Source organism: Ahaetulla prasina, chromosome 3, assembly GCF_028640845.1.
Source record: "Ahaetulla prasina isolate Xishuangbanna chromosome 3, ASM2864084v1, whole genome shotgun sequence".
In the NCBI taxonomy this organism is placed as follows: domain Eukaryota; kingdom Metazoa; phylum Chordata; class Lepidosauria; order Squamata; family Colubridae; genus Ahaetulla; species Ahaetulla prasina.
In genome coordinates this window covers 44,533,870-44,558,638 of record NC_080541.1, presented here as the reverse complement: position 1 = coordinate 44,558,638, position 24,769 = coordinate 44,533,870, and the positions used below count along the sequence as shown (strand labels likewise).

Genomic DNA, 24,769 nt, shown 5'->3' with positions numbered 1-24,769 from the left:
ACTATATAAAAATTTGAAACTATTTCAAAATAACTTCTACAGGTAGTCCTTCTGAAAAGTCCACTTGTACTGCAATCAATTGAACTTACAACAGCACTGGACAAGGATACTTACAACAGGTCTTTGTACAACAGGTTCTTGTACTGTAGTTGTGACTGGCACAGTATCCTTGTGGTCACATGATTATGGTTTAGGTGCTCAGCAACCTGCTCATAATTACAACATTGCAGAGTCCCACAGTCCCATGACTTCCATTTTCAACCTGCACTTCTGGCTTTCGATAAGCAAAGTCAATGGAGAAGATAGCAGGGGATCTCAAATGGTAATCGTGTGATCGCAACTAATACTGGCAACTATAACTGCCAAAACTAGTTTCATAAATTGGCGTGGTTATGTGGCATTGCATCTTATGACTGCATCACTTAGCAATAGAGTTCTCAATCCCAATTACTGTCAGTAAGTAAGGACTGCCTATAGCTCAGATTTTCACATCATTCCATTCCCTGCAAAATGTTCAGTAGCCAGAAAGCAATCCCATGCTATTAAGAATAAGCTGTTTATTTATTTATTTATTTATTTTATTTAATCATATTTGTATACCGCCCTATCTCCGGAGGGACTCAGGGCGGTTAACAGGCACTTAAAAACACATAAGTACAGCATAAAAACAATATTAAAAAACTTATTCTAAAAGCCCAATAACTAAAAAATATATAAAAATAAAACCCAATTTAAAACCCGTAAATTTAAAATCTAACTCAGTCCTGCGCAAATAAATAAGTATGTTTTAAGCTCGCGGCGGAAGGTCCGAAGGTCTGGAAGCTGACGAAGTCCTGGGGGTAGCTCGTTCCAGAGGGTGGGAGCCCCCACAGAGAAGGCCCTTCCCCTGGGTGTCGCTAGACGACATTGCCTCGCTGACGGCACCCTGAGGAGTCCCTCTCTATGAGAGCGCACGGGTCGGTGAGAGGTATTCGGTAGCAGTAGGCGGTCCCGTATATGTTATATGCACAATACATTATTAGTAGATAATTTATGTTATAATGCTGAGATATATATTAAGAAGAGAGGAGAGGAGAGGAGAGGAGAGGAGAGGAGAGGAGAGGAGAGGAGAGGAGAGGAGAGGAGAGGAGAGGAGAGGAGAGGAGAGGAGAGTTGGAAGGAACCTTGGAGGTCTTCAAGTCCAACCCTGCTTAGTCAGGAGACTCTATACCATTTCAGACAAATAGTTGTCCAATCTCTTCTTTAAAACTTCCAGTGTTGGAGCATTCACAAATTTGACAGATCAGATTTTATTTCATAGCTAGATCTTCACATAATAAGTTTGAAGTAAATAAATTTAGAACTTAAAACCAAGAACTCTGGGTTGATTTGTTTGATGATGATAAATTAGTTTGTTTCTTTGGCTGTCCATTGTATCTTCAGGATTCTTCTCCATCAAAAGTTCAAAGGCATCAATATTTAGGAAGAGTCTTGCTTCTTCAAAGTCCAACTTTTACTTCCATAATGTCACAGAGAATACTATAATTTGTGTGATTATGATCTTTGTAGGTATGGGCACATCATAGCTTTTTCCAAGACTTTTCCAAGGCTGCTCTACCAAATGTTAGCCTGCAGCATATTCTCATGACTGCTTATTCCTTTACTGTTGAGGTTTGATTCTAAAATATATAAGAATAGAATAGAATAGAATAGAATAGAATAGAATAGAATAGAATAGAATAGAATAGAATAGAATAGAATAGAATAGAATAGAATAGAATAGAATTTTATTGGCCAAGTGTGATTGGACACACAAGGAATTTGTCTTGGTGCATATACTCTCAGTGTACATAAAAGAAAAGATACGTTCATCAAGGTACAACATTTACAATTGGGGTGAGATATCAGCTGTACGCTGATGATACTCAGCTGTACTTTTCCACCCCGGGCCACCCCAACAAAGCTGTCGAAGTGCTGTCCCGGTGTTTGGAAGCCGTACGGGTCTGGATGGGGAGGAACAGGCTCAAGCTCAATCCCTCCAAGATGGAGTGGCTGTGGATGCCGGCACCCCGATACAGTCAGCCGCAGCTGACTGTTGGGGGCGAGTTATTGGCCCCAAAGGAGGGAGTGCGCAACTTGGGTGTTCTTCTGGATGCACGGCTGTCGTTTGAAGACCATTTGGCGGCCGTCTCCAGGAGAGCCTTTCACCAGGTTTGCCTGGTTCGCCAGTTGCGCCCCTTCCTTGATCGGGATGCCCTATGCACAGTCACTCATGCTCTTGTTACCTCCCGCCTGGATTATTGCAATGCTCTCTACATGGGGCTCCCCTTGAGATGCACTCGGAGGCTTCAGTTGGTCCAGAATGCAGCTGCGCGGGTGATAGAGGGAGTCTCACGTAGCTCCCATATGATACCTCTCCTGCGCAGACTGCACTGGCTTCCTGTTGCCTTTCGGGTGCATTTCAAGGTGTTGGTTACCACCTTTAAAGTGCTCCATGGCTTGGGGCCTGGGTACTTACGGGACCACCTGCTGTTACCTCATGCCTCCCACCGACCCATACGCTCACACAGAGAGGGTCTTCTCAGGGTGCCGTCCGCCAGACAATGTCGGCTGGCGGCCCCTAGGGGAAGATCCTTCTCTGTGGGGGCTCCTACTCTTTGGAATGAACTTCCCCCTGGTTTACGTCAAATACCTGACCTTCGGACCTTTCGCCGCGAACTGAAAACATATCTGTTTGTTCGCGCGGGGCTTTCTTAAATGGTCTAGATTTTAAATTTTAAATTTCATTTAAGTTTTAAATTGGGGTTTTTTAGATTTTTAACCATTTTAATTTCGGCCACACTGTATAATAAGTTTTTAAATTTATTTTTAATTGTACATTGTTTCTTTTTACCTTGGCTGTACACCGCCCTGAGTTCTTCGGGAGAAGGGCGGTTTATAAATCTAATAAAATAAATAAATAAATAAATAAATAAATACAACACAATTGATGGTCAATATATCAATATAAATCATAAGGATTGCCAGCAACAAGTTATAGTCATACAGTCATAAGTGGACAGAGATTGGTGATGGGAACTATGAGACGATTAATAGTAGTGCAGATTCAGTAAATAGTTTGACAGTGTTGATGGAATTATTTGTTTAGCACAGTGATGGCCTTCGGGAAAAAACTGTTCTTGTGTCTAGTTGTTCTGGTGTGCAGTGCTCTATAGCATCGTTTTTGAGGGTAGGAGTTGAAACAGTTTATGTCCAGGATGCGAGGGGTCTGTAAATATTTTCACGGCCCTCTTCTTGATTCATGCAGTATACAGGTCCTCAATGCTACCTTCCACTTCAATATCTTCATTGCCAATTCTGGTTATTCAGTTTGTTCCTATTAGTTTGGTCTTCTTTATATTTAATTTTACCCTATTGTTTTGCACTTTGCTCCTTGATGTATATTACTAGAGCTTGTAGATAACTTGTATTTTCAATTATCAGGGTATGCTATCAGCATAGCAAAGGTTACTGATATTTCTTCCTCCAGTTTTAAAACCATACTTATCTTCCAAACCAACTGCCCTGAATTTATATTCAGCATATAAGTTTATAGACATCACACTTCTTTGCCAACCTGGAGCCAGTCTGTTTTGCCATGTTCTGTCTATGCTGTGCCTTCCTAACCAGCATTTAAGTTTCTCATAAAGATGGTGAGATGTTCTCGGATTTCCATTTTTCTGAACCCCTCCCACAACTTGACACGATTGACATAATCGAAAGCCCTTCTCTAGCTGATAAAGTCCATAATCACTTCTCTTTGGCATTTTTTGACTTTCTCAATTATCCAGGGGGTATCAGAAGTAATGTCCCGTGTTCCTCAGACTTTTCTAAAGCCAGCTTGAACACCTGTCATTTCCTTTTCCATGTAGGCTCTAATAAGCATTATTTTGTTATAATTAAGTCATCGTCTTCCATTCTCCACATACTTGATAGATGAAATTCAAATCAAAGTAGCAAAATTTACTATTTTTTCATCTCTGAGTTTGACACCAATACTTTTATAATATTTGAATTCTTTAATATAATAGTATTTGTAACAGTTTTAATGTAGTAAAATAGTCCCTGGACACATATTCAGGATTTGGCATTCCTTTTCTCCTTGTTAATGAATTTAACAAAAAAGCCTGATCTATGTGGCTCATCAGCATGTACAGTTTACATTCTTAATTAAGAATGAATTATTGATGATTTTCTAAAATAATGTTGTAGTGCACTTACCACCTTAGTATGCTTCAAATGAAGGGTGGCTACAGCTCCCAGTCATCCCAATCATTGACTGTGGCAGTGAAAATTCTAGACATTTAATTCTTAATACAACTTAGAAGACACCAGGTCAGGGAAGACTCTTAGTATAATCCAAGTGACAGTTCTGTACATACTTGAATGTATGCTTATTATCTCCCTTCTGCCGGACACACAGAGTATGCTTTACATCAGAGTCAAGATGCACATTCATCCAAAGTGATGTGGTAACACTTTTGATGGTCTGATAAAAGATTACGTGATGCATATTGCTTATATCAAAACTTTATGTGAAAATAAGTCAAATTGAAATAAAACAAATTCCAAAACTCTTCAAACTAATGCATAGTGCAAATGTAGTGATATCTGGTATCTGTATGTTTCTGCTTTATTGATTATTGAAACAATTGCCAAATAACCTAACTTTAAGCACTAATTCTGACTTCTAAAAAGCTTTTGGTTTTGTTATGCGTGAATAAGATTGAAGAAGTAAAAGTGTGGAGGTTTGGTGGGGAATGAATTGTTAGGTTTTTTTCCTGGCACTGAGATGAACAGAACTTAAGTTAGCCATAAATAACTTATACCATTTCATTTAAAATATGGTCTTAGTCTGGATCAAACCCAACATTTTCATGACAATTGTCTGAGTAGTGAGTACCTTCTGCTTTTATTCTTAAAAATAAATTATGTAATAAATCATCCCAGAATATCCCTTTGGTCATTTTATTATTATCAGTCTCATCTCAACTGCATGTAAATTGCTTGCACATAATGTGAGCTGAATTAAGTATGAACCTAGTAGTACAGTTATTCAGCTTTACATTCTTGGCACCTATATGTTTTCTAAGTAAAATTTACCATTAATTAAAAGTATGTATTGCTGTACAGTCCAGAAATAATTCAGATTTTTAGCTCTTTATGTCTTGCAAGATCATCTCTCCCAACCAGAATTTGCTTATGCTGTGCATTCCCACATGAGCTCAAAGAGATGGGAACCTGGAGTTGCACCTGCCTATTGACAGTCCACATATTAAGGAATATTCTGCTCTTTGAGCTAAGAGACACTTGACCTCACATGTTGAACAGCAGTGAAAATTATTTTGTTCAACTGGACATTTGATGTAGACAATGGATCTGGAATGCACCTGTAATTTTTTTGGTATTGTGTTATATTATTATGAATTATGATGGCTTTAATTTTTCTATGATTTAAATCATCTTGACTTTGTAGAAATAAAAGGACAAAAGTTTGTTATTAATGAACATACTGCAACTAATAACTGGCCAGCAGGAATAAACATATTCCTGGGCCATCAGCTAATGAAATTACCACTCAACCTTCCAGTGGCATGACATGAAAGTAAGAGAATATATATATGGTGAGTTTACAAGGATACTGTAGGAATCTGAAAGTACATGATGGGTTTATTGGGGTGGAGTGGGGGAGAAGGCTGTCAAATCAAGGTATAGCCATGCAATTTAAAACCCCTCTTTTATATATATTTATATCATGCACGTAACACATATTAAAAATGATTGCACAGTAGTGACTATGATCTTGATTTTTTTTAATTCTCTTCCCTTCTTGCAGACACTCCTTTATAGCATTCTTATCAAAATGAAATAAATGAATCTGGGTTGGTCAATGCCTGGATGGGGGACTGCCTGTTAATTTACGTACTTTACTTTGGTTTCAAATCAGTGCTATAATAATAAATGTAATTAATAAATAAAAAAGCAAATATAGTCACAAAGGGGAGTGTAACGTTCAGTGGCCCTGAACAGAATCTAAATTCTAGAGCTAGTGATTAACTAACCTTAGGGCACCGAAATGCAATGTTTAGGGCAAATGAGCTGGTATGAATATGGGAACATTTTAAATGCTCCAGTTCCAACTTTTTCCCTGTAACTATTACTTCCCTTTGTAAGAATCCTATGCTTGCTACATGTTACTAAGAGAACATTGGAAAGAAACTCACATATTGAGCTTTGCTGGTTTTTGTTTCAGCCTATCAAATTGAGTTAGCTATATTCTAAGGCTGAGTTCAAAACAAAGACATAGAAAGTTATAGGAAATTTTGGGTTCAGAAATAATGGATATGGGTCAGGAGTTAAAAAAGATGCACTAAAAATTCTCAATTCGTCTTTTCTTTTTACTGCTGTTTATTTCCACTGAGATTCATCCCAATACCTGAAATTTCCACCTATACAATCACCCTACTGCAAGACATTAGATCAGAAGAACAAAAAATAACATTATCAAAAGGCTTCTAAAGAAAGCAATGTTGACTGCCTAGTGAAGGCAGAAGCCCCTTTATTACCATTAAATTCAGCTACATTTCATTTCCTAATCTTGACCGCTTGCCTCATCCTCTTCAATAAAAATGGCATCTTTCAAATATTAAGAACATATTGATTATTTTAATAACTCTCTGATGGCCCCTTATTTTCTTGGTCAGTTTGAATGGATAAAACTGTCTTGTCCATGCATGTGGATTCCAACACTCAGCCTTGGTGCTAAAAAAGAGAGCATAGGATTCAATAGTGATAACAGTATAATTCTAAAAATCTTCTCTGTAAATGTATACAAAATTTGTACACCAACTCTTTTATTACCAATAATTTCACCACTGCAAAAGAATAATCCAGATTGGGATATATTTGTATTTTAAAGGATTGCCCCAGATAACAAAACTGCATAATGCAGGAACTCAAATAGAAAAGCTCTGATTAGACAGAAACATTTCTATCTATTTTTTACAACCATTAGATAACAGGTCCTGTCATACAGTATGGCTTTGTCCATTCAGCATGTGAATTAATTAATACCTAACATATCATCATTCCTCACTAATTCAGCTTTGAATTTTAACATAATGCATTTACAAAAGATGCTTGGAATATGCCAGACCATCTTCTATTTCATGTAGCAGTTCTTCGCAAGCATCTGTTCATAGCTGTATATTTTTATGATTTGTGGTTATGGATGCTTTTGTTAAATATGCATTTCTTCATAAAATAAGCATGTAATCTCAATTCAAGGGGAAATTAAAGAGATATTTCCTTTGACTTTATATTGCTTAAGAAAAAAAATGTATCATAGTTTGCAGTTTTATTACAATCTGCCAAAGCAAAGTAAAAGTCAAATTTATTTATTTTATTTTAACTTATTTATTTTTATCTTGCCTTTATTATTTTCATAAATAACTCAAGGTGATGAACATACTTAATATTTCTTCCTCCTTCGATTTCCCCCATAACCACAACCTTATTAGAGGAATTGGCCTGAAAGAGAATGACTTGCTCAAAGTCACCTACCCGGCTTTCGTGCCTAAAGTGGGACTAGAACTTATAGTCTCCTAGTTTCTAGCTTGATGTCCTAACCACTACACCAAACTTGCTCTCATTCGATTATATTTTCCTTGATATGTTTAAGAGGAAGCAATATATAATATTTGTTTGCTTTCTGGTATTCAGATGTCATTCCAAAAGCTCAAGAATGTTCAATAAAAGTGATAATCTATTGGCTTTCTGAGTGCACAAACACAAACCCAAGCCCAAACATGATTAATATCATTTTCCTGCCATGTTTCCATGATTCATAATCTATGAATCAAACAAGCTTAAGGGGTTCAGGGCTGTCCTTGTGTCCTAGCAGTTTCCACCTCATTTTGACACCCTCCAAAGAAAACGGAAGTTTTTGTCACCTTGGAGAGAAGTAAGGTGATGGGCCCTGCATGGAAACAGGCAACAGAACGAGTATAGGGAACAACAGTGGGCACATGAATTTCATACTTATATAGTGTCGTCTATCTCAAGAATAAGCAGCTTAATCCAGCTGTTTATGGGGGAAAGACCTATAATAGTACTCAAAGGTTTAAATTAACTGGCAATATCCCATTCTAGATGTATTTATGAATGTGTGGGTTTTGTCCCTAAAATATATAAATTAGGACAGTTCTGTGCAAGCCCTTTGAAATGAATCAAGTAGTATGTAAGATTGCTTGTAAGTATGTAAGGTAGCTTAATGCAGGAGTCTCCAACCTTGGCAACTTTAAGCCTGGAGGATTTCAACTCCCAGAATTCCCCAGCCAGCATTGCTGGGAGTTGGAAGTCCTCCAGGCTTAAAGTTGCCAAGGTTAGAGACCCCTGATCTAATGTACTTTTTCATCTCGCCAGTCTTGTAGACAGATACTTTCTACTGTTTTCTAAATATTTTATGTCCTCACCCATAAAATACTTAAAATGATCAAACTACATAGGTATAAAATATTTCAATTTATTTTTTTCCCTCAGACTGGGTCTGAGACCTTACAAGGACATGTGGAAGGACAGCCTGGGAGCAATGAAAGAGTTGATGAGCCAGCTCGTCATGTTTTCTCTTTCTCCTGGTTGAACTCATTGAATGAATGATGACTCCTAGTCCAGATGGCATCTGGTGAACTCAATAGCAACAAAGAACACATTGAAAATAATAGCGGATCAGATTTTATTTAAGGACTTTCTTTTGAAAATCATCACATTGGATCTGACTTTTGTATAATTTGAGCAGGGGTTGTAGTGGGGAAGAAAGAGTAGGAGTTAATACCTTGTCATGAACTATCTGAATGTCAAATTCATATACATTTTTGAACTCATGGCAAATATCATATGATAATATTACTTGTCCAGCTTGCTTCTAGGCGCTGGGATTTGGACATAGGGCTCTATCTCTTAATAGCTGATCTGGGTTATGCCCAAATTATTATATGAATGTGACAAATGGCCCTACTTATGTTCAAGTAAAATTAAAATCAGAAGGAAGGAAGGAATTGAAAAGAATAATATATTTACAAGTAAGCTAAAAACCAAACTAAAATAAAGGTAAAAATTCATTATGCATATTTGTAAATGCCTTAGGCATACTCTTAGTTTTATGTTTGTACTTTATCATTTCTTCACTAAAGATATTGTTGTTAATAAATTTCTCATTATTTGGAAGTTTCTTCACTTGCCTATTTATGTAATTGAATTCGGTAACCCTGAAATTAAAATACTTATTAAAATATTCATAGATTGTTTAGCTCATAGAATATTACTGCATATATATAAAATTAATAAATCTTACAATTGTTTTAACAGGATCAAAACGGCAACTATTGGAAGCAATAACAAAAGAAAAAGATAATTAAATTTGATGAAAAGCATAATCGAACAGAAATATTTTTATCTGTTACTTGAGCTTTGGCACAGCTAGTATAATGTTCTTCAGCAGAGAATCTAAAAGTCAGAATGCTACCACAAGCCCTCTTGCACAAAAAGGGGGGATATATATCCGGACATTTACTTTAATGTTCATTAAAGAATTGACATTTATAAACAAAATCATCAAAATTAATGAGGCACTAATTTTCCTGATGACATTTGGACTCCAGTGTGTTTTTTTTTTAAATCAGAATTTCCCTATAAACTGTTAGAAAGCTGGTTTTTAATTTTTGGAGTTTTCAAAGTAATTTTTTCGTATAGTATAAAAAAATAACAATTCAAATCAATGTTCAAAATCTTTGCAACAATGATGGTGTATAATAGAATATTCTAAATTGTGACCTAATTGCTGGGATTCTGTTATTTTTAATTCATAGACTTTATGTTAAAACTAAGTTGAATTCTCATTTTCTACATTAACAATGAACTAAAATGTCCTACACTGAGAATCTATGGCCCTCTAAATATTGGGTGTCAACTCCCATCCTCTCTAGCTTGATTAAACAATGATAATGGATTATGGGAACTGTGTTTAAAATTAGCTACAATGCAACAAGTATGTATACCACACCAACGATTCCTTAGAATTTTTAAAACGTATCTCTTTCAAAGCTTCCATGACTTTTAGTGCAACATCATGGAACCTCTTTAGTGAGTAGTAGCCCAAATATTTTTCATATCTGTGTGCAACCTATTCGTCCATCAAGAAGAAAAAGAATAAATATTTGATTTGAATTTTCCTTTCCCTTTTGATAAAAATAATGATTTCCTGCTGACAATTGCCTAGATTTAACTTATCTCATACATTTATTCATTCATGCCACCTGTCAATCTAAATTTTGAATTTCATTTTAACATAGTCACAGTGATGCTAAAAATCAAAAAGACTGCATATTTCTTTTTGAGAACATCCAAATATATGGGGGAAGAGGGTGAGTTTGATGACGTACAAAGAAAAGAACATGTTGGCTTTTCCTGTGTCTTCTGCCAAATATTAGTGTATCTGTTTTACAGCACTGACACAGAGCTAAGCCTACAAGTAATTCAGACTAACTTAGAGTTAGATGTATTGAGAAGCAGGTGCTGGTATCAGGAAGAACTGTTACTTAGTGAAAAATATTTGTTATGCATGCAAATGTTCTCAGGTTCAACTCATAGCCTCCTTACATAGAATGGGATAAATTCCCACAGAAACTTTGGATAGTCACTGTCAAATTATGTAGAGTGGGTAATAAGTACATCTTGCAGGACACCAAAGCAAACTTGTTAAAATCCCCCTCTGTCATGCAAGGCATGACCCATCCATAACAGTCATTTAGAATGGACTGGAGAAAGAGAAGAGGAAGGTCACACATCTGCTTCTTCATTGCCACTATGTAATTATATGTGAGAATGACTTTAGGAGACAGGAGGAAGACCCACAGTCTAGTCAACAGAATTATAAAAGGAATCTGAGACTGAATGTACACTCTTCAAAATTAGGAAGGGCCCCTTCTCAGAGTCTTTCTTCACCCAACCCCCCCTCCATCCTTTGGATTCAGATTTTGTTCATCAGAGAGTTGTTGAGGTTGCATCTCTTCCTATTGTTTCCCAAGGTTGTTCTACATACCATTACACTTTGCTACAGTAGACGTCAAGCCTAAAATAATCTCTCTTACCTACCTCAGTCACCAAAATGCCCTTCCTCATCCTACTTGACCTTCTGCAATCATGCCCCTCTCACCACAAGTCCCCCAGGAATATACTAAGCCAGCAGAAATATATTCTTTCAAGCATACAATATTTACAAAAATCTGAAAGATTACTACCAAAAGATGTGCTTTTGTTAGAGTCATGAGGATGAGCTGCTGTTTCTGGGCTATAAAATATTAGTTATGTCAACAAAGTGAATCAGAAAACTGACATTGCTGCTATCTAGTGATTATCCAGATTTTTGTAGCCTACGTATGGTGGTTGTTAATTGCATAAAGTATGCTTACATATCCACTGGGCCAGGAATTGGTGACAAGAAGAACCTGAGTAGACCTCCTGTGCCTGCAGATCCCAAGAAATATACTTCCTGTACACTGGTGGGTTTCAAATTTTTTTACCGGTTCTATGAATGTGGCTCGGTGGGCGTGGTATGGCTTGGTGGGCATGGCTTGGTGGGAGTGGCAGGGGAAGGATACTGTAAAATCTCCATTTCCTCCCAATCAGCTGGGACTTGGGAGGCAGAGAATAGATGGGGGCAGGGCCAGTCAGAAGTTTTACTACCAGTTCTCCGAACTACTCAGAATTTCCACTACCAGTTCTTCACAACTGGTCAGAACCTGCTGAAACCCACCTCTGTTCCTGTATTTTCATTATATTTGCACCACTGAGTGTTGACTGTCATTCCAAAGGCACTGCTGGTTGGAAATATCTCTATGGAAGGGCACCAGGTTGACAGCTTATTTTTGCATTTTTATTTTAATTGATTTGACTCCAAACAACTTTGGTTGGCTTGCAATATACAAGATAATGTAAAACCAATATAATAAGAAACAACAAGCACAAAACCCTTGAAGTCCCAGTTGTTCCCCAATACTCGAGTTAAGATAGTTGGAACCCCTTGTGTGTTTTGTTTTTGGCCAGTTCACCATCTTGTTTTTTTACCTGATTTCTTCTTTATTTTCTGGTAATTTGTTTTTGGATTATAATCCATTTTATTCTTTTGGTTATACTGTGAACTGCCCAGAGATATTTGGAATCAAGTGGAAAAAATTAAACTGAATAAATTAAGCTGACAGATCTTTTGTTTTAGATTTTTCTTAGTCTGCTGAGCTCCACATATAAAGAAATTATAACTCATAGAAATTCAAAACAAAATTCTGAGAGTTGCAGTACCCATCTTTCAAGGGGACACAATTTGGGGGATATTACTGTAGAAGAGACACAATGTCAGAAGGAGATCTCCAGTGCCTGGGAATGAATGAATATATATATATATTCATTCATTCCCAGGCACTGGAGATCTCCTTCTAGATCTTCTATTGAAAAACATATTTAAGGTACACCAAGAAGCTTATTATTCAACAAGAGCACATGCAGACATCCAGAATCTTCTGCTTAACTTTTTTTTTAATCACTGACAATCTCTCCCAAAACTGACAATTTTGTCTCCCATCTTCACTATCACCACCATTTAATCTTCATGACAAATTGGTGATGTAAATTAATCTGATAAACAGTAGACCACTTGATACCCACTTTCTCCTGATGTCAACTCTACCTTTTTAAATGACTATATCTCACTGGCTTGAATGTTGGGGTGAAAGAAAATATTCTCCATAATGGACGGATGCCTTTGAAAGATGACAGTTGTTTGGGTTGATTTTGAATTAGCCACCCTCCTATGGTTTCCAAAGAATTATTTCACTTTCAAAAATGTCTGGGAATTGTGGAAGGAGTTCTGTTTCATTATCTTGGTTTTCTCTTCTAAGCATTCTTGAGAGGTCTGTCCCCTTGTCTAACTATGGACACAAAATAAGACACTTTGCAAAGTCTTTGATGTGAGAAATAACCCAGCTGTTCAGTCAAACACCTATATTGTAGCCACCAGTCTCTTTGGGGAGGCTTTCTAAAGAAAAAAACCTATTCTCATCCCACTCCAGGCCAAAAATTATGCCACATTTCTTTTATAGTTTCCTCTCACTCTATTCTCAAAAACCTGTAAGCAAAACTCTGATGAAGAAAGATGGAAAAGGTTTGGGGGAAGTTTGCCATGTTATTAACAAGAATGGAGTTTCGCTTGTTTTTTTAGATAGTTTGAAAGGTAGATCTAAGAAATATATGGGTATCTTTTTTTAATTATCTGAGGTGACAACAAACACTGCTTGTATTCCTGTAATGCCAAAATATACTGAAAGGAAGGGGGGAAAGCACAGCAGCTTGAATAATATATTTCACCTGGAAATCCACCTTTTGGTTGGATTGTAGTTAACTGGGTTAACTGGGACAGAGCACCAAAACAGTTACTGCCTGGGGAAATGGCAACTTTGCACATGCTTTACTCTGGAGCAAATGTAAGCTGCAAAGAATTCCTTGAAATGTAAGGCAGGAAGAACAACCAGAAATTCTCTCTTATCAATTCCAAGATGACAAGCAAGGCAAAAATGACAGCTATCTCTTCGGAATCATTTTGTTGAACCTGGAACCTTTATCCTTCTACCCAAAATCTATAGAGCTCATTGCACCTGTCCAATGCAGCTCCCCATTTTTAATTACTTGTATCTGAGCTAACCTGGAGTTGATATTGTAACAGATGTCAGGCAGATTAAAAATTAAGATCATCCTCTTTTCAGATGGGCTGGTTCATATCTCCCATTGTCCTCAACTACCTATGGTCAATGGGAGTTAAAGTCTTTTGTTCCCTGTTGGACACCAGTCTGGAGATTTATATCTCTCCTCCTCATGCCCTTCCCCATTATCATTTCTTCCCTAAGGCAAATTGAACCTTGGCTGGTTGGGTGCCCATGCTCGGATTCTGTGCGTGTCAATGTGTTTTTCTACCCCATATTCCACCGTTAATCCATTTAACAGCCCCATCCCGCCCCATCGAAGATCTCCAACCCTCCATTTTTCTGAAATTTGACGTACCGGCAGGCAAGGAAGTGTATGCAAACCAACGTTCCTTTGCAGCTTTTATTAAAAATATAGAGAGATATTATATAGATATAGATAGATATTAAACGTTCTCTTACACAACCAAAGTTGACCGAGCGCTGAAAATATGTTTTATTTGTGGAAAGAAATGTTTACAAAGAAAAGACAAAGAGGAGTGAAATCGAAATAGCTGAGTACAGAGAGGCTCCGGCCCCCTTCCCCGCCCACCAACCCCAGAAGACGCTTCTCGTCCTTCACCGGCTTCCGATGGCCAGACCAACGGACCCCACCCTGGAACGCCTAAACCTGAATCTTGCCTGGGAACAGGACGGGTGAGAAAAGAAAAAAGAAGTTACAAACGACGACACTTGGGTACGACGCCGGACATGCTATTCAAGGCTACTTCGATAAAGCTTTCGAATAAAAGGAGGAGGAGGGAGAGGGAAGGGGAAGGGCGCGAGGGAGCGGTGTAAGTGGATCTAGGTCGAAGGGCTGTGCGCTAACTGGAGGAGCTCTTTGGTCGGGGCCAGGCAAAGGAGAGCGCTTCATTTCCCGATGATTTCCATCAGTTTCCTGTTGCTATGAGCCTGCTGCGCCAACTGCTCCGCTCGGGCCATCTCCAAGACTTCTCGGAGGAGATGGAAAGTCAGATCCAAGGAGATCGGCGGCTCCTCGGATCGTTTCTCCTTCTCCGTGGCCTGTAGGTGGGCGCCGTCGTCTTCGCCGTCCCAGGAGTCGGGGGCGCCCTCTAACGAGCGTTCTTGGAAGTGCTGCAGCTGCTGCAGCTGTTGGACGACGGCTCTGAAAAAGTTGCCCGCGGACGCGGACGTAGCTAGGGGGCTGCTGCTGGTGCTCGTGCTGGTAGTGGAGGAGAAGGATCCGGCGGCGGCGGGAGCAGCGGGGTTCTTACGAAGGCTACCCAAGCGCAAGAAATATTCTTCTCCCATGCGGAGCAATATGGGGAGCGATTGGGGTTGTTCTTGGAAATCTAGCTGCTGCAGAACGCTACTGGCGGCGGGAGCGGCCGGGGCTCCCTTGCTGAGGGTTCTGCACTCATGGCAGGGCTGGAGAGCAACCAATAAGATCCCGGTAGAGACAAGCAGCTGGATCTTCATGATTCAGGACGGCCGGATCTGAAAATGGAACAGGAGGGATGGTGGGAAAAGGCACAACTGTCTATCAAAGAACTGGGGATTTATTTATTTATTTATTTTGCTGTCCGTGCAATTTACTGTCCGAGGTGCTGAAATTTTCAAGCAACCCTCGCGAAGACTCGTAACGAACTGAGAACACAATCAGGCTTTTTCCCGGAACTATCATCCAAATCGAATCAATTTTTTTCCCTCGAACTTAAGCGCGAGAAGGATTTGCCTTCTTTCTCTGGGTGAAGAGCTGCCTGAAACCCACCCACTCTTCCTTATTAAAGGTCAGAACAGACGGAGTAGGACTTGATTTATGCAGCTAAATCGCTATAGTGGGGGCTTCCTATAAATCACATTTAATCTTTCAAAACAGTGAACCTTGCCGTACCAAACAATGTCTTCTTCTCCCTCCTCCTCCTCCTTCCTTATCAACACAGTTATGAAATGATCTCAGGATAACGATGTTACTTAGACCATGCTACATACCTCCACCACAATCCACAAACATGCATACACATTCCTGAGAAAAGTTTGCAACCTGTGCTTGCATCTGTCTCTTCCCTACCTTAAGAGATACCGACGGAGCAGTCTGGGAGAAGTAGAGTCAGTTAGTGGTCGGTGCCCACTTTTTCTCTCTCTTTCCTTCTTGGGATGTGTACCTAACGTCTCCTGCCTGTCCTGGTGATCCGTTGGTGTCCTAATCAGAGTCTGGCTGTGTGATTTTTATAGGTTAGACCCTGTTCTGGAATCACGCAGCCCTCGCCTAATAAGCTGACGCTTCCTTGACAGCTCGCTTGCGTGCCCCGATCCACTGCTGAATCAATCATGGGGGCCGCTCCATAGCAGCGGTGGGCAACGTCCTGCAATCACAACCTCAAGTCTCACATCCAATTATAACAAGAGATATTTATTGCTTCGTTAGTGACGTCAGCAAAGGCTGTGGTGGGGAATTATCAGCGGGACACTCTTTCCCATTGACAAAAACCCTTGAATGAAGAGTTCCCAAACTGGAGGGGGGGGGAGGACAGAACAGAACATCAGCAAGCACCACCTCCTACTATTCCCAGTCAAGATGGTCAAAACTTTCCATTTTGTTTGTTCTAAGGAAACCGTAACTCAAGGAAATCAAAGCACTGGAATCACACTTCTTTAAGGGTAACAAGTCCTTCCTAGGAGAACTTCTGAAAGTAAGTCTGGTTTATTGCCAACAAAGCCATTCTTTCTACTTTCTTCATTTGTAGGGTAGAGTATCCACAGAATTTCTAATATTCAAAGGCATGAATAACATCTAAAAAATTGAGTAGCCTTTCTACTGGGTTTTGCTATTGGTATAGGAGAAGAATTCAAATGAAAAACTGAAATCAGGGGAAAGACTCAGGCAAAGCAAGCATATGCAACACACCTTTCTCTCCAGCTTTGTTTCTAATAGTGGGGGGGGGGGCTGATATGGTAAAGAGTGATAAAGGATTCTCTTAAAATAGATGGTGAAGTTGACAAGTTTGCTGGTCCTAACCTTCTTTTGGAGCATAAAATCCCATGAATTACAATTGAACTTCCTCTCTTGAATAACTTGGAGTGTGGCATGAAAGAGTTCCAAAGACATTATAGAGAGGTTAAAATCCAGCCCATACACAGCCCATCTGGCTAGCTAAAAGACACACAAAGGGAAAGAAGGGAGAAATTGGATTGTTTTGTGGGGGTTTTTTTTGCCATTGCTACTGTGCTCTACTTCCATACACAGTGGATCCGATTTAAAATGTGCTGTTGGACTTTTTGGAGCTAGACCTGATGGCCTTTTCTTCCTTTTCAGCAACTGAGAGTCTGGGATACAGTACAACTGAATCTACAGAGCGCTATCCAAGCTGTTCTTTCTACACCTCTGATAGCCTCTGAAATGCCCACAGGCTTTTAACTCCGGCATGCAGGAAAACGGTAATGCTGGGGGTAATCCTACCTCAAATTTCCTTTGATCTGGGTAACGATATAGTTGAATGGCCCTTTTAATTTTACTGGGCCTCCCTTTGACTGCTTGTGTCTGTAAAGTTAAGTCTTTTTCAAGGACACTTGAACTCCTATTGACTTCATAGGGACAGCCAAGTAATTTTCTTGTTATCAATAAAGGAGCATATTAGTAGCTCAGGGTTGAAATGAATGGGTAACAAAATGTCTGCAAGAAAACAAGCAAGCTCAGAAGACCCTTCAGTTTTCTGGTTAGGAATATAGAAATGGTTTGCTATTAAGTTCTGAGATTTTTGTTTGTGTGTTAGATTTATTTGATGCCCATCTCACCTCAAGGTTTTTTTCACCTTCCCAGCCTAATTGTTACCTGTAGAATTTCCTTGGTCTCCCACCAAGTACTAACCAGACATTATTTTGTATATCCTCTGTATGTGGAGTTAGGAAGCAAGTTGATCTGAATTAGTTCTTTAATTTTAAATTTTTATTTACACTAGATTCTACTGTATGTCACCCTTGCCATTTCTGTCCTTAGTTTTATAAGCATAGAATAGTTTAAACACATCCTATGACCAATTAGAGTTGTTTTCCTCAATCCAATCCAAGAACTTCAATATGAGAGATGAAATACACACAAACTTACATACTATACTGTTTTTTCTTTTCTCACCCCAATTAGTGACAGTTGAATTTGGACCCGAGAACAGTTGCTGTTGTGAATGCCATCACTGATCCAGCTCGTTCATCTATAGGAAAGAGGTCCCACAGTCAAAAGCACTCTTTAATTCTCTATTCTCCAGTTGCTCTCAGCTCAAGTTAAGAAGTTGGTTGTGGATGTATTTACTTCTCTATGGCTGATTAATGGGAAGGGACAGGAAAGAAGAAGGGAGGACAGGGGAAGGGAGAGGAGGGGTGAGGAAAGGAGAGGGAGAATTGAGAGGAGAGGAGAGAGGAGAGCAGACAGAGGGGGAGGGGCAGGGGGAGGGAGGGAGGGAAGAGAAGAGGGAAGGAAGAGAGGGAGGGAGGGAGAGGGATAAGGGGAGGGGCAAGTAAAGAAGAGAAGGGGATGGGAGAGAGGAAGGAAAAGGAGAGGGCAGGGGAGGGGGAGAAGAGGGGAGGTGGGGAAGGAAAAGAAGGGGAGGGGAAGAGAGGAAAAGGTGGAGAGGGGAAGAGAGGAGGGGATAGTATAGTAGAGGGAAGGGGAATGAAAGGGGAGGGAGAGATCAGGGAGGGGAGGGGAGGACACGAGAGGGGAGTGGAGGGGACAGGAGAGACTGGATCATCACAAACCAAGTGGACTGACATTTTGGATGTAGCACAGGAGTTGGAATTAATACTAAGGGGTGGATGTGGACAGTTTGATGATGGGAAAATTGTTTGATATGTTCAGATTAGTATCATGAGAAACTATTCTGACGAAAAGTTCAGAATTACATAGTTCTCCAGTTTAAAGGGGAACATTGTTCATCTTGTTGGAGGACAGGAAAGGGTAACTTGTTTTTTTTTCCCCCTTGGGAATAATTGGACTTGTTTTTCTTGTTTCTAGTCTACTCTTCCAGCCAGATGCCAGCCAGAAGCATGCTAGTGCTATAATATATCTGGTGGGAGTCATATTCCCAAGTAAGGGAAACCAATTACTTGGTTAATGATAAAGCAACAAAACTATGATACGTGCATTATGTGTGACAGTATTCTGGTTTAAAAATTTGGCAACGATACATAATTCCATGCAGATATTCAGTTTCTAGCTATGAATACTGTTGTATTTTTACTGGCATAGAGTGCATTTCTGGGATTTTCTACTTCAGAGGTAAAATGTCTACATACAGCTAATCCTCAGTTAATGCCACGGTTTGGACCGGCAACTCCATTGTGAAAGTAATGTGGTCATTAAGTGCAGAGGTGGGTTTCAGCAGATTCTGACCAGTTCTGGAGAACCGGTAGCAGAAATTTTGAGTAGTTCGGAGAACCGGTAGTAAAAATTCTGACTGGCCCCGCCCCCATCTATTCTCTCCCTCCCAAGTCCCAGCTGATCACAAGGAAATGGGGATTTTGCAGTAACCTTTCCCTGGATTGGGGTGGGAATGGAGATTTTACAGTATCCTTTCCCTGCCATGCCACACCCAGAAAGCCACACCCACAGAACCGGTAGTAAAAAAATTTGAAACCCACCACTGGGTTAAGTGGAATATCAAAGGATCACGATGAATTTCTCATGATGTATCAGTTCCCTTGCAGTCATAAAGCAAATCATTTGTAGTCATTAAGTGAGACATCAGTCACGTGATTTACTGCTAGAGATTGGATAACCATTTGTCTGAAATGGTATAGGGTTTCCTGCCAAAGCAGGGGTTGGACTAGAAGACCTCCAAGGCCCTTCCAATTCTGTTATTCTATTCTGTTGACTTCTTCATTGACTCTGCTTGTCAGAAACTGGCTGTGAAACTTGGACATGCAATCCCATGAGTGTAGGATGCTGCAATGGTCATAAAATCATCCCAGGGGCCGTGGTAGCTCAGGCTGTAAGAAGCCTGTTATTAGAACACAGCAGCCTGCAATTACTGCAGGTTCAAGCCCGGCCCGAGGTTGACTCAGCCTTCCATCCTTTATAAGGTAGGTAAAATGAGGACCCAGATTATTGGGGGGGCAATAAGTGGACTTTGTAAATATACAAATAGAATGAGACTATTGCCTTATACACTGTAAGCCGCCCTGAGTCTTCGGAGAAGGGCGGGATATAAATGTAAATAAAAAAAAAAAAAGTTGCAAAACCTCCAATTTGTGAGGACGTGACTGTAAGTACACTGCAACTGTCTAATGTCCAAACACTGGTCATAAAGTTACTATTTTACCACTATTGCAATTTAAAACAGTCTCTAAACAGGGCAGTTGTTAACTGAGGATTACATATACCTTGATTTTGGGGTGTCATTATTTCAGCTAGCAAATGTGTTGAGACAACAATGTTACTGAAGTCCTCAGTATGCTTCTCCTTTCTGAGGTGTAGTTGACATCATTAAGGAGAACGTTTTGGTTATATTTATTTATTTATTTATTTATATTTATTTATTTTGTCACAACGTTATATATAAGTATAAGCATGAAATAACTATACAATATATAAACATATATATAACCATAAGTATGTAATAACTATATGAAATTGGATACAATCAAAGGGAACATTAGGACAGGAACGGTAGGCACGTTGGTGCTCTTATGTATGCCCCTTACAGAATGGGGCGAGGTCAATAGTAGATAGTTTTTGGTTAAAGCTTTGGGGATTTGGGGAAGAGACCACAGAGTCTGGTAGTGCATTCCAGGCATTAACAATTCTGTTTCTGAAGTCATATTTTCTGCAATCAAGACTGGAGGTTCAAGATTTGGAGATTCCAAATGTCCGCAAGAATTGACAACTCTTCTCAAAGTGGCATGTTAATATTTTTAAAGAAACAAATGAAAATCTGGACCCTTAGTTATTGGGCTATTTTGCTCTGTTATTAGTTATTTTCTCTCTTCAGTACATGTTTGATTTATACTTAGGTTTTGTAACCTCACAGTAAGGGTAGCACTTACACTTTTATGTAAGATTACATAAAACACAATCTTGAAAGACTAAAAGTATTTTGCCCTCCTTTTTTAGTCTCCAGAGAACTAGGGGAAATACTTTCCATGATTTTCTACCATCTGTAGACTGAGCTCTCTCTTATCAGATTGTTGCCAAGGTTACAGCTCTTGCTCCTATCTCCCAGGACCAGGGGTGAAATCTAAAAATTTTCCCTACCTGTTCTGTGGGCATGGCTTAATTGGTGGGTGTGGCTTGGTGGTCAGATGACTGGGTGGGCGTGGCCAATAACAATAAATAATAAAAATAATAAACAAAGTATAAAAAACAATGAGGTACCAAAAACCAACTTTCACACTTTACACACACACAACACAACTGACACACACACACACACACAAAAAAATACCACATACAGCTTTCTGAGATTTTGTGTGTTTGTGTAGTTAGAGTGAAACACTACAGAAACACACCAAATCTCAGAAAGCTGCATGAATATTTTATTTTATTATTAAGATTTGTGGACTTCAATTCCCAGAGTTCCTCAGCCAGCAAAGCCAGCCAACATTAGTTGCTGAGTGATTAAATAGATTTGCTAAGTTTAGATTAGTTCTGTCTGATGCTGAAAGTGAAACTGGGGCTTTCAGGCTGGGAAAAAAGCCATGTGATCGATCAGTAATCAGGTAAGTGCCTTAGAATCTCTTAAAATACCTTATACCTCCTAATATTTACTCATATATATGTTTATATACTATATAATCCTTTTTATATGATGTTGTGACAAAAATAAATAAATAAAATAAAAAAATAAATAAAAGGAGGTTTTCTACATGTTTTCTACAGAAAACATGTTTTTTAAGGTTCTGCTGATGAGGAACTCAGGTGAGATCGCCAGAGGAGCCTTAATTTTTTTTTAAAGTTTAAAGGCTCGGCCAATCTCAGCTGAGGGGCAGGATCCTCAAAGGCTTTTTTTTACTTTTAAAGGCATATTTCGGCTGAAGAAAAACCTGCTTTTAAAAGTAAAACAAAAATCCTCTGCTGATGGTGCGGCTCAGCAGAGGCGGGGGGGGCAGGGATTTTTGCTATTGGTCCTCCGAACCAGCAGCCGCCATCGCTACCGGATCGCGCTAGCCAGTCAGAACTGGGAGCATTTCACCCCTGCCTGGGACATTCCCACATATCATGGATGATGTGGATTATTTGGACCTTTTCAGTTGAATTTTAAACTGGATTATAATACTGATTGGTTGCACTTCTAGATGTTATATAGAGCAGGGGTCTCCGGTCTTGGCAATTTGAAGACTTGTGGACTTCAACTCAACTGGCTGAGGAATTCTAGGATTTGAAGTCCACAAGTCTTCAAGTTACCAAGGTTGGAGACCCCCGATATAGAGGACTTGGGATGGGGATAGTGTGCCCATCCTGAGCTTCCTGGATCTTTCAGTGGCTTTTAGTACCATTAACCATAATATCCTTCTAAAGTGGTTCAGGGTTGGGAAGTGAGAGAATGTTGTTTTCATGGTGAGACTGATAAATCTTTCCTGAGATGCATTAAGACTCAGGTCTCTTGCTTCGCTAGTTTAACATCTACAGGAGGCTTCTGGTCCTTCAACACCATGGCATGTGATAACATCCATATGAGAATGATGATCAGCTATACATCTCCATCCCAGGTGGGGCAGAGTATGCCATACAGTGTCTGGTGGCTGTGAAGGCCTGCATGTGGAGGAACCAACTATAACTCAACTCTGGAAAGACAGAGTGGCTTTGAGTTCAAAATAAGAAAGATAAATATTTGGAAACTTTTAAACTCATTGGAAATTCCAATTAGACTGGTCATCTTACATTTAATGGATTATCAAGAGATCCACATCACATTGGAATGATGTGCATTTATTTGTGTTTTACTTTTGGTTATATTTTATAATAAGAAATTACCATCCATGTACTTACAAACTAGGTAATTCGCAAAGCAATTAGCCTTCCCCAACCCAATGTACCCAAGTGAATTAGCCCTTTGTCTTTTTTAAACATTATCTAAATGTTGCTTACTTGGATCAATGCTCAAACATTAAAAAAAGCAGTTAGGGAAAGCAGCATTTATTCAGAGCATGTTTGGAGTCTGAGAAAGAAGACAGGTGAAATAATTGGGAAAATCTAGACTGGAAATAAACAGCTGGTTAAATAAAAAAATGTCTTGTTGATGAATGATTACCATACTAAATATAACCAAGAAATAACTGGTCTTAATTAGAAATATATTGAAGTGTTATAATAAGAATGCCTACACTTAACCAAGATAATTCCATAACCATTATATACAATTTAATTCGAAGTTTGTGAGTTCCATAGGAATCAATCATCTTAGGTGTGCTGCCTTTATCAATAAAGTTGAACTTGAACTTTTCTTTAAAGAATTTACACTATAGTAATTGCAAGCTGTTATTTAGGTTTCATGTACACGAATGCCATTGGGATAAACATATTGCCTCCAAATGTTGTTGGATTTCAACTCCCATTATCACCTCCTATGGCCTATGCTAATAGTAATATCTGGAGAGTTACATATTACTTAAGTAAGACTTGATAAAGTAGCTCATGAATTGAAACCATTCAAATGAATTCATGCAGACAAATTAAACACTCTTATAACTTAGTTTGGATTAATATTTTCTGGTCTGAAAATGTAACTGACCCAAATTATCTTTTAATGTGGATCTTGTTCATTTAAGTGTGTTAATTAGGTCATCAGGAGAGGGTTAAGAATGTCATACAAAGAAGAAAACCCAATTAAGGTTACCCAGCCACAGGTTTGACAGTCAGATTTTAAAAATACTTTCTATTTCTTTCTGTCTAGAAGACATTAGATATATAGTCAAATATGTTGTGGAAATGAATTCTACAGGTCCCCCCCGTCAATCATTTTTTCATCTTTGCCAGTCCCAAAGGAGGTAAAAAGGAGACCAAATTAGTAGGATAAGAAAGTTTTTTTCCTGCTTTAGAGGGAAGAAACATTCTCTACTGTACAATGTTTGAGGTTTTAGCAGATTTCCCCATCAGAATTGCCCAATTGTGTTCGAACCCCACAATGATCTCTGGTAATTCTGAAATTATAAATCCACCCCTAGAGCATTGTTTCTCAATCCCAGCCACTTTAGGGTGTGTGGGCTTCAGTTCTCAGAATTCCCCAACCAGCATGCTAATAGGAAATTCTGAGAGTTGAAATTCATACTTGTTGAAGTTGGTAAAAGTTGAGAACCACTGCCCAGGACACTGAACTGTGGAAGTCTTATCAGGTTAAATACCTCAAAAAAGAAGTGAGTGTTGACACATTTGTATCTAAAGTATCTGATATGGTTAAAACTTATTGTAAGAGAGGATTCTAAAAGCCTGTTTTAGGAATTTTTAGGAAAAAAGGATTTCTAAGTTCCAGATCTGCTTGTAAGACCTAGCAAATGAAAGCAGTTCGTATTCATTGTGGACTTTCAAAGGCCTAAACCTTCCAACACCAGATTCACAATTCTTATCAACTCACAGCCATGCCACAATACCCATGACTCCATTTGTTTTGTCTAAGCATTAATTTATTTAATAATATTCTTATTTATCAGTTTGTCATACAAGAAACCCAGTTTGCTAATTGTAAATGTACAGAATCAGGCTGTGGTTATTCAGAACTTGGCTTTAGTTGCTTAATATTAAATTTCCTTAGCATTATGATTGCAGTCACCATTAAGTTATCTTAGCAAAGAACTAGGGATAGTATTAATGGCACTTTTGCATTTCATATCCATAATACTGTTAAAAACAAAAAGCAAACAAATGAGATAGCAACAGCCAATAAAAAATGCATTCAATTATTTCAGTCACAGCAATATTTATCCCAGTCCTGAATAAAACTTTTGTCAGAAGATACTACAGGGGTGTGGGTGTGGGTGTGGGTGTTTCTGCCTGTGAAGCAATAAGGGATTTCTCA

At 38.9% G+C, this 24,769-nt stretch overlaps 2 protein-coding genes across 3 annotated transcripts in view; one reads left to right on the top strand and one right to left on the bottom strand.

Moving 5' to 3' along the window:
- Nucleotides 1-9,365, top strand: part of TRIM55 (tripartite motif containing 55) — a 48,880-nt gene extending 39,515 nt beyond the window's left edge. Inside the window, exon 11 of one of the 2 annotated variants that reach the window (XM_058177770.1) lies at nt 8,560-9,365. In XM_058177770.1, the coding sequence (XP_058033753.1) occupies nt 8,560-8,570 (11 nt within the window). In that variant the 3' untranslated portion in view covers nt 8,571-9,365. The remainder of the gene's footprint in view (nt 1-8,559) is intronic. The other variant, XM_058177769.1, reaches the window with a different exon arrangement.
- Nucleotides 9,366-14,427: 5,062 nt separating this feature from the next.
- CRH (corticotropin releasing hormone) lies at nt 14,428-15,255 on the bottom strand. The gene has a single exon (XM_058177773.1). The coding sequence runs from the start codon at nt 15,243-15,245 to the stop codon at nt 14,676-14,678; it is 570 nt and encodes a 189-aa protein (XP_058033756.1). The 5' UTR covers nt 15,246-15,255; the 3' UTR covers nt 14,428-14,675.
- Nucleotides 15,256-24,769: the final 9,514 nt, after the last annotated feature.